The 10,782-nt window shown below is 40.6% G+C and overlaps 1 protein-coding gene across 1 annotated transcript; it reads right to left on the reverse strand.

The window, feature by feature from the left end:
* Positions 1-2,964: 2,964 nt before the first annotated feature.
* Positions 2,965-7,080, reverse strand: si:ch211-218o21.4 (protein FAM107B). The gene is made up of 4 exons (XM_060932689.1): positions 6,861-7,080; positions 5,825-5,936; positions 3,756-3,897; positions 2,965-3,081 (listed from the first exon to the last, which is right to left on the reverse strand). Exons 1-4 carry the CDS (start codon positions 7,078-7,080, stop codon positions 2,965-2,967), a joined length of 591 nt encoding a protein of 196 aa, XP_060788672.1.
* Positions 7,081-10,782: the final 3,702 nt, after the last annotated feature.

Raw genomic sequence — 10,782 nt, forward strand, 5'->3', positions numbered from 1 at the left:
TGGCTCTAAATTGACCGTAGGTGTGAATGTGTGTGTGAATGGTTGTTTGTCTCTATGTGTCAGCCCTGTGATGACCTGGCGACTTGTCCAGGGTGTACCCCACCTCTTGCCCATAGTCAGCTGGGATAGGCGCCAGCTTGCCTGCGACCCTGTAGAACAGGATAAGCAGCGACAGATAATGGATGGACTGTCTCGCTGTACATTATCCCTTATTTGTGCTGTTTTTGGGGTGCCTTGTAAGTGGTAATTTGCAAGTTGTAATAACATTATGGAGAAGCCATGGCCTAATGGTTAGAGATGTGGCTTGGGGACTAAAAGGTCGCTGGTTTGATTCCTTGTCCTCCAGAACTGATTGAAGTGCCCTTGAGCAAGGCCCCTAACTACTCCCCAGACTGCTCTGGATATGTTATACATCCCTCTGGATAAAAACATCTGCTCAGTGCCATTAATGTAATGTTAATTCTTGTCTTAGGACGTTGAACAAAAAATTTGTCTTTTGTTTGATCTGTCAGAGCACATAAAGGTCATAACAAGCTACTTTAACCACACTTTTGTAGTTACAGCCCTGAGAAGTTATTGGTACTATTTTACGAAAGTGAATTTCAAACATTCATGCAACATTTTGGGCTTAAATCACAGCACAGTAACAACGAACTGTGGTTTTCATCAGATGTAGGTAGGGAATTACAAGTCGCAACTTCACCTCAAATGCAGCATTAGAGTTATGCTGAGTTCGTCTCGCAGTTGCAGCTTGCAATTCTAAACCTCTAACCAGTAAAATCCAAAGAAAACACCTCCTTAACTTCAATTCCTACTTGTCAACTTGGGTTAATTTTCTCAATTAAAAATTCCTTCCCAGTTTATGAAGACACATACAGGCACCCATGTAATTTTGAGGAAGAAAATGACATTATTCCGACCTGCAAAATACCACTTAGCTGAATGCAGCATACATCCCACTAGCACCACTATCAGTGGGTATTCTGATGTCATTGTGGATCATGTATGAAAATGTTCACCAAATTAGACCAAAACATTAGCCAAAAACCAATGCAGACTAAAACATTAACCAAACTCGACCATGTCAATGAAAGAAAAAAGTCAACTCAAAATACAACCCCAATTCCAAAAAGGTTGGGACACTGTGTAAAACATAAATAAAAACAGAATGTGAAGATTTGCAAATCATGGAAACCCTATATTTCATTGAAAATCGTACAAAGATAACATGTCAAATGTTGTAACTGTGAAATTGTATTGTTTTTTGAAAAATATATGCTTATTTTGAATTTGATGTCAGCAACACATTTCAGAAAAGTTGGGACAGGACCAACAAAAGACTGAAAAAGTTGTGTAATACTAAAAACAAAACAACAACAACAAAACTAATTTGATTAACTGGCAACAGGTCAGTAACATGATTGGGTATAAAAAGAGCATCCCAGAGAGGCGGAGTCTCTCAGAAGTAAAGATGGGGCGGGGTTCACCGTGTGGGCAAACTGTGTGGGCAAACAGTGCAACAATTTAAAAATAACATTCCTCAATGCAAAATTGCAAAGAATTTGGGGATCACATCATCTATGGTACATAATATCATTAAACGATTCAGAGAATCTGGAGAAATCTCTGTATGCAAGAGACAAGGCTGAAAACTGACATTGGATGCCTGTGATCTTCAGGCTCTCAGGCAGCACTGCATTAAAAGCAGACACGTGTCTGTAGTGGAAATCAGTGTATGGGCTCAGGAACACTTCAGAAAACCATCGTCTGTGAAAACACTTCATTACTGCATCCACAAATGCAAGTTAAAACCAGATATAAACAATATCCAGAAACACCACCACCTTCTCTGGGCCCGAGCTCTTTTACAATGGACTGAAGCGAAGTGGAAAACTGTCCCGAGGCCTGATGAATCAAAAGTAGAAATTCTTTTCAGAAATCATGGACACCACGTCCTCCAGGCTAAAGAGGAGATGGACCATCCAGCTTGTTATCAGTGCACAGTTCAAAAGCCAGCATCTGTGATGGTATGAAGGGGCATTAGTGCACATGACATGGGTAGCTTTTACATCTGGGAAGGCATCATTAATGCTGAATGATATAAACACGTTTCAGAGCAATATGCTGCCATCCAGACAAAATCTTTTTCAGGGAAGGCCTTCCTTCTTTCAACAAGACAATGTCAAACCACTTTCTGCACATATTAAAACTGCATGGTTCTGTAGTAAAAGAGTCCAGGTGCTAAACTGGCCTGCCTGCAGTCCAGACCTGTCTCCCATTTAAAATATTTGGTGTATTATGAAGCGCAAAATACGACAAAGGAGACCCCGAACTGTTGAGCAACTGAAATTATATATCAGGCAAGAATGGGACAACATTTCTCTTTTAAAACTATAGCAATTGGTCTCTTCAGTTCCCAAATGTTTACAGAGTGTTGTAAAAAGTAGAGGTGATGCAACACAGTGGTAAGCATGCCCCTGTCCCAACTTTTCTGAAATGTGTTGCTGACATCAAATTCAAAATGAGCATATATTAAAAAAAATAATAATCATAAAAAATTCTCAGTTTCAACATGTGATATGTTGTTTTTGTACTATTTTCAATGAAATATGGGGTTTCCATGATTTGCAAATTATCACATTCTGTTTTTATTTACAGTTTACACAGCGTCCCAACTTTTTTGAAATTGGGGTTGTAAGTTTAATTACAAAATAAGTCTTGGATGACACTGAAGATCATGTGTCAATTATGAATATTAATATGCAACTCTTCAGGGTAAATTACTTTACATTAGGAACATACATCCGGACAAAGAGGGACAAACACAAACATGAGGTTTTCAGCTACAGTGGTATTCAAAATGCAAAACTCCCATTCAGTCCCGTTGAAGGTTATTCCAAGAGGTTTTGGATGCTCCTGCAGATTTCTTTGCCCTGTCACAGCCAGCTCTGATGTGGTTGATACTCAGGAGTTGGTGTTCTTGTGTAGTGCTGAATGCACTTTCCTCAAATTCTGTCTCACTCGGATAAACTCCAGAAGCTGTGTCTCGTGCTGTATCTTCTCTTCCTGTTCCTTTTCCCTCTGTTAGACGGAAAAGGACACACCAAGGAGCGTACGCCCACACACACACACACACACACACACACACGCACATTGTGATTATTTCATTTATATTAGATTCACTTGTTTTCTTTAAAAATAAATAAAGAAAGAAACCAATCAATTAAATACAGAACAAATTTTCTCTGGCCACTGATGCTTGCTTTTTTAAAACCCCTCTTCTAGGTTAGATCACTTAAATGTTATATTCTCAAGGTTCCATTTGGCTCTCATAAGGATTCTTTGTTTTTGTTTTCTCAATCTAGGTTCTAAATAGAACTGTATGAAATAGCCTTCCCTTTCAAAGAGGGTAAAAGAACACTTTAGGAACCGAAGATCCTTTAATTATCCATAGAATCCTTGAGGAACCTAAAGAGGAGCCCAGTATCTCTGAGGAGCTGCTGAAATATGACTACAATTTATCCAAATATTACAAAAATTCTGACCTCCATTTTTTAAAGGAACTCTCTGCACCTGGAAATAACATTCCTCTTTTATGGCATCATATCTATACCTGTATATGATGTACTATAACCATAGGATACATTGTTTTTCGATTTCCTTCTATATGTCATACTGATCTAAATATCGCATCTGAAATAACAGTCTCTATCCCACAATTTAGAACAAGGACTTAAAGTGATGCTGACCATCACCTCCTGCTGTTTCTGTTGTCGTTGGAGGAGGACTTGCTCCAGCGGGCTCCTGCACTGTTCCCCCTCCTCTCTCTGGGTCTGCTCCTTCTTCCTCCTCTCCAGAACCATCTGCAGCTCGGGTTTACAGCACACTGCCAGACCTCTGCCCTCCCCAAAAGAGATAAAACAACAAAAAAAAAACAACCAGGCATACTAGAAGCATTACAGAAAGAAAGAGAAACGAAGACCTAAATGTTTCACGCCGTCACCTTCTTGCTCATCGAAGGAACCCAAACACGAGGAAAATATCGAACAAAGTGAATATCATGTACATACTGTATATTCATTTGGCAGCCTCTTGAGCCAGTTGATTACGATTGAGACATGATAAAATCCAAACACACGACTGAGAAGCCTTGTAATAGGTTTGAATTCATTTTTAAAAAAATCCATAACCATTGTATTAGCACTGAACTCGATATCGAATAAAATGCCTTGTCTCTCTGTTAACCACAAACGTAAGCGTATGAAGTTTACAAAACGCTGCTCCAGCTTTGACTGGAACTGTGTTCTCTGGTCTGATGTAACAAAATTGGAGTTTTTTGGCAAGAAACACTCAAGGTGTATTTGGTGTAAAAAGAAGGATGGCTATAATGAAAAGAACCCGATCCCAACTGTAAAATATGGTGGAAGTTCTGTCATGTTTCGGGGCTGGTATTTTTCTCCAAAGGCCCTGGAAACCTTGTTAGGGTACATGGCATCATGGACTCCATGAAATACCAGGACATTTTAAATCAAAATCTGTCTGCCTCGGCCAGGAAACTCAAACTGGGTCGTCATTGGATCTTCCAGCAGGACAATGATCTGAAGCACATGTCCAAATCAACACAACAATGATTCACTGAGCACAGAATCAAGCTTCTCAGTCCCCTGACCTGAACCCCAGTGAAAACCTGTGGGCTGAGCTGAAGAGGAGAGAGCACAAGAGAAGGCCGAGGACCCTGGATGATCTGGAGAGATTGTGTAAAGAGGAACGGTCTCAGATGCCCTGCTCTGTATCTCCAACCTTATTAAATGTTCTAGGAGAGACTCAGTGCTGTTTTACTGGCAAAGGGAGGTTGTACAAGGTATTAAAGGTATTGCAGGGGTGCCAATAATAGTGGCATATGTTTTTCATCTCATCTCATTATCTGTAGCCACTTTATCCTGTTCTACAGGGTCGCAGGCAAGCTGGAGCCTATCCCAGCTGACTACGGGCGAAAGGCGGGGTACACGCTGGACAAGTCGCCAGGTCATCACAGGGCTGACACATAGACACAGACAACCATTCACACTCACATTCACACCTACGGTCAATTTAGAGCCACCAGTTAACCTAACCTGCATGTCTTTGGACTGTGGGGGAAACCGGAGCACCCGGAGGAAACCCACGCGGACACGGGGAGAACATGCAAACTCCGCACAGAAAGGCCCTCGCCGGCCACGGGGCTCGAACCCGGACCTTCTTGCTGTGAGGCGACAGCGCTAACCACTACACCACCGTGCCGCCCCAGAGCTGTTACTGTAGAAACCAAAACATATGAGAAGGAGCATATTAATAAAAATCTGTGATTAGTCATTGCTGTTATAGTCGTATTACACCCAGTTATCACGTGTGAGAGTCGTATTACACCGTGACTGTTACAATGTACAATAATCGCGTACACCATTCTGTAGTCATGAATAAACAGAGCACTGGTTTTAACCAATCAGGTCTAATGTTTCTCAGCTGTCTGTATGATATCTCAGTGCTGCAAAGAAGAGCTATCCCGCAAGGTGCATGTCTGTCATTACAGTGCCTGACACAGCGCTCATGTGAGACGGTGTACGATTGCAGCCCGTGTGGCCAAGCGTAGTTTGTGTGACACAAAAGACGAGTGAGAGAGAACGAGACTATCATCAATTTTTAACCGACCTCGATTCACTGCTTCTGCGATTTATGAAAAGGTAGCAATTCCTTTCTAATGGACCTGGTTGGGTCAGCATCAGTTTCGCCGGCTATATCTTTACATATAGAAAGGACAAACTGAAATGAAGAGTACTGGTCTTACTTCCTGTGGGCCATGAGCAGTTCCCGGTGCAGCTCCTGATGGCTCCTTGAGGTCTTCACTGGGTTGTTTAGATTCCTTGGACTCTCACCAGTATTTTGTTGATCTGCATTTTCTGGGATAAATACATTGATGAAATACATTGATTAAATTTTTACACTGCTTTTTTAAAAATTCTATTTAACTTAATGTTGTCATTATTATTGTTATATTGCTTTATCATCTAATTTTGTGCCATATTAAAGGTGCAATTTATAATTCTTATATAATACGCATAATATCCTAATAATTATAAAATATCAAAAAAAAAAATCTTTAAAGCTGCAATTTGCAATATTGCTATGCAGTAACTCTGGCTAATTTCCTTTCCTTCAGGCTTTCAGTTTTCCAGTCTAGAAGTTCGCTCTTGTTTATTTGTACATTTTATAATTAGAATGTAATTTACTCCTTTTTTTTTTGTCCAATAAATTATATTTAGCCTCATATGGATTATTTTCTGATTATTTGATCTGCATTAAAGGGGCAATTTGTACATTTTATAAAATATATATTAGATATTAATAATTATGTCACTTCAAAAATATCTTTAAAGCTGCAATTTGCAATATTATCATGCAGTAAGTAAATGGAGCTCATTTCATTTATTTCATGCTTTGATTTTTTTTCTGGCCTGGAAATTATTTCTGTCCCGAGCCCAAACAGAGCTGGATATTTTCCTTGAAACACAACTCACAAACCACCCATAGTTTCAGCATATGGTGTGTGTTCGGTTATGTGACGAGAAAAGCTAATAATAATAATAATGTTAGTAATGTTTCACTGTAATTGTAATTCACCTCACAGCCAGCAGAGGGCGTTAAAACCTACAAGCTGCTTCTTTAAGTTTAACTTTTTGCCCTTTAAAACGATAGCATTTAGTAATAGAACATGCAAAACTTTTACATTCAGAAACACGTATAAATGTGTATATAATACGTTTCGATGATATTTTACGAGTACTCGTCTCGTGAAAAGTGATGGCACATTTGCACAAACTGACCTCTGTTATGGCCATGACTGTTGATAAAGGTGCCGTTGGTCATCCGTGTCCTGAGGTGAGTTGGTTTGAGTGAGTTGCCATCACTGGAGGACAGAGCGTTCTTCAGCTCCTGTTCATACGGTGGAGGGAGCGGGTGCGAGGCGGCTGCCCTCATTGCACACACTGTTTTCAGGGAGGCGATCACCTGAGATTTGGCCCTGAGCCACAGCTCCTGCTGCATGCTGGGAAACTGCAGGGGGTCAGGTGAGGGAGAGAGAGAGAGAGAGAGAGCGAGAGAGAGAGAGGCAATGTTTTGGGGTTGCCAATGAATGTAAAAGAGAGAGCGAGAAGAGTGGACAGATTGAGTTTCACCTAAGTGGAGGATGTATAATTCATCTCGCACAAATTATTCATGAGTTATCTCAGGTAAATATGTGCAGCAAATCTGATTCAACATGCAAAATACATCTGATTATTAAACTCATTAAACTGGATTTAATAACACACACAGGACACAAATATATATATATAAGTGCATTCTGGACTGTTAAGCTGTCACGTTGCAAGAATAAAAAATGTTCTATGTGACATCAGAAAACATAGTGAATGACTTCTGTCATAAGAGCATCATCATATCAAACCTGTACAGAGAACACAGAGTCGAAAGCATGTTTGAGAGATATCTGTCATGCACCAAACCACAAGTGTACACTAAAAGTTTCTATAAAATATCTTGCAGTTATTTCCCTTTAAGCGTTGCTAACTCACTTTTGTTGTTAATATGAACTCACCTGAAGTGTGTTACTCCATGAGCGAGCTGTTCTCACTGAGCAGCAGCAGCAGCTCTCACTCACATGCCAGTGTTGATCTGAGCCACTCATCTAAAGCTCAATTCCAGTTTCTACCACAAGAGGGCGGTATGGAGCAGCATGGAGCTGCTGGCCAAATAAAACCACAGCAGAAGTTCTTTATTTTATTCAGTGCTGCTTTCTGAAGAGACAAAATCATTCACAATCATACAAAGCCAGAGATGGACAAAGTACCCAACTTTATTACTTAAGTCAAAGTACAGATCCCACTGGTCAAATGTTACTCCGATACAAGTGAAAGTCGTCCAGTCAATTTTTTACTTAAGTTAAAGTACTTGTTTTTAAAAATACTTAAGTATTAAAAGTAAATTTTCTGTCAACGCATCATTGTATTATTGCTACAACGCTGACAAAACCTAACGCCTCTGAAGCAACTTACTGGATTTGCAAAATGAACGCATGCTGTGCCATCATGGTGGTTTAACGTTAAGCTAGCTAGTCAGTGAAGCGCCACCTGACATGCTAGCAAACTCTTTTCAAACTCAAAATCATATTGTGTAGCTAACGTTACTAGAAAAGAAAGATTTCTACATTCTGTTTATTTGGCAAGATTATGCTGAAATATATTTCTGAAAGGGGGCGGCACGGTGGTGTAGTGGTTAGCGGTGTCGCCTCACAGCAAGAAGGTCCGGGTTCGAGCCCCGTGGCCGGCGAGGGCCTTTCTGTGCGGAGTTTGCATGTTCTCCCCGTGTCCGCGTGGGTTTCCTCCGGGTGCTCCGGTTTCCCCCACAGTCCAAAGACATGCAGGTTAGGTTAACTGGTGACTCTAAATTGACTGTAGGTGTGAATGTGAGTGTGAATGGTTGTCTGTGTCTATGTGTCAGCCCTGTGATGACCTGGCGACTTGTCCAGGGTGTACCCCGCCTTTCGCCCATAGTCAGCTGGGATAGGCCTGCGACCCTGTAGAAGGATAAAGCAGCTAGAGATAATGAGATGAGAGATGAGATGAGATATTTCTGAAAGGACTTCAGATAAGTTAGCATTATTCATGTTAGCGTAACTCTGTTTTTACATGCTAACTAACAGTGTCCAAGTTAACTAGCTGTGTGTTAACATTAGCCATGGACAAGGCGATGACAACTTGGCGGGCAAATCCATAGAAAGTCATTTGACAAACCGGACTGCATAGCTATTGTAAGGTTATCACTAGCTCTGAAAGTACAAACAACTTCATTGCAAGCTTTCTCTTGGAATAAAACGTTTATATACCTCAATATGCTTCGGCAGGTTGGATGGTGAGTTTTTGAAGGCCACAATGTGGTTAGTTTTTGGCAAACAAAGCAAACATTTAAAACGAAACGAATCTTTAATCCTTTCAGAAAACTGAAACATGGGTTCTAGGTAAAGCCATGGGTGCGTGCGTTCCCCAGAAGAACCGCCTCCTTCCATTCTGCCATCAACTGATCATGTTAAATAATGCCGTTGAGAAATCACGAAACTTGATTTTATACAGTCTATGGATGTGACGCGACCCTAGTGATTACTGACAGGCTGTCTCAGTGTCACCTGTGACAAAACCAATCACGTTTTAGAAAAGAAAAGAAAAAAAACATCCACTTTCAAAGCTGCTTCATAGTAACGAGTAACGAGGACCTTGATAGAAATGTAGTGGAGTGAAAAGTACAATATTTGCCTTTCAAATGTAGTGAAGTTAAAGTCAAGTTTCCAAAACAAATAATACTGAAGTAAAGTTCAGATACTCAAAAAGTGTACTTAAGTACAGTACTCAAGTAAATGTACTGCGTTACTGTCCACCTCTGTACAAAGCTCATATATATTTTCTTTGTCACATATCTTTTCCTCATTCAGCTATGACTACTCGTTCCAGATTGAGTTTAATGATATTTCTAGACAGTTCCATCCCTGCAAACACATACAGTTGGGGCCCACATGGGCCTCATTTGGGCTAGGTGGGCCTCGGCTGGGCATGGGCTTTGAGTGGGCTTTGTTGTTGGGCCCCACATGGGCAATGGGTGGGCATTAAATGGGCTAAATTAAGCATGGGCAATAAGTGGGCTTTGTTGTTGGAGCCCATATGGGTAATAGGTGGGCAGTAGATGGGCTAAACTAATATGGGCTATAAGTGGGTTCCAGCAAGGCTCCAATTCAACTCCAATTCAATTCAATTCAATTCAATTCAGAAACACAAAGAATTTTACTCTCATACCTACCAGTTGAGATGTAATAAAATAATCTTTAAAAAAAAAAAACCCGCGAAATTAATTACAATTAAAAATAAAATTTCTCAATTTTAGAGCATAACAGATAAAGTTTGCTATAACCTAAAAGAAAGCACGCATATTCCACTGCAAGCCCAAGGATAAGAACAAAAAAGCAAGAAGAAAACTGCGTGGGAAATCTCCACCCCCTGAGCAAAAATGGAAACATTTCGCGCCTTGTGGCGTTGCATCTGCTGCCTGCTGCTGACTGACTTGGCTGCTGCTTCAGTTAGACAGGGATGAGAGTTTTCCGCTTTTCGGCGGATTTCCGCTTTTTCTGAGCAAAAATCGATATTATGCCAAATCCGTTGAGATTTTTGTTTCATTGAGGGGGGTTGGGGTATGTTCCTTCGTGATACTCAAGCGTACAACGATGTTACATGTTTACATTTTCGCCATCTTTAGTCTCGCTAAGTCTCGCGGTAGAATACGTGTTTTCTACAATGTAATTGACCAAAACATCGCTGGCGAGAGCATGATAGCCAATCATAACAGTTCTTACAAGAGTGTGAGAGAGAACAAAAGCCAACAGTTCTTACAAAAGTACCCGCATCTGTTCTATTTTATCGAGATTACGGTGCCATTTAGCATCTGAAACTTGTCAAATTTATTATCTCATCATAATAAAAATGTAACATTGTTGGTTAATTAGTCATTGTAGTCTCTCTCTCTGTGAGTGAGTGAGTGAGTGAGAAAGAGTGAGTGTGTGCAAGTGTGTGTGTGTGTGTGTGTGTGTGTGTGTGTGTGAGTGAGAGCATTAAATGGATTTGATGTTCTGGAAAAACACTCACATTAGTGCACTTTATTCCCCCCCCCCCCCCCCCCCCCCCCCCCCCCCGATCTCAGTGTATTTAG

The sequence above is a fragment of the Neoarius graeffei genome, chromosome 10 (assembly GCF_027579695.1).
Source record: "Neoarius graeffei isolate fNeoGra1 chromosome 10, fNeoGra1.pri, whole genome shotgun sequence".
NCBI lineage: Eukaryota > Metazoa > Chordata > Actinopteri > Siluriformes > Ariidae > Neoarius > Neoarius graeffei.

Excerpts from the sequence above, each read along its gene's own strand:
- si:ch211-218o21.4 (XM_060932689.1), bottom strand. The coding sequence starts at position 7,080 with ATGCAGCAGGAGCTGTGGCTCAGGGCCAAATCTCAGGTGATCGCCTCC. Across the intron at positions 3,898-5,824 it reads CTGCTCATGGCCCACAGGAA|AGGTCTGGCAGTGTGCTGTA; the intron begins GTAAGACCAGTA and ends TGGGGAGGGCAG. Across the intron at positions 3,082-3,755 it reads GACAACAGAAACAGCAGGAG|AGGGAAAAGGAACAGGAAGA; the intron begins GTGATGGTCAGC and ends TCCGTCTAACAG.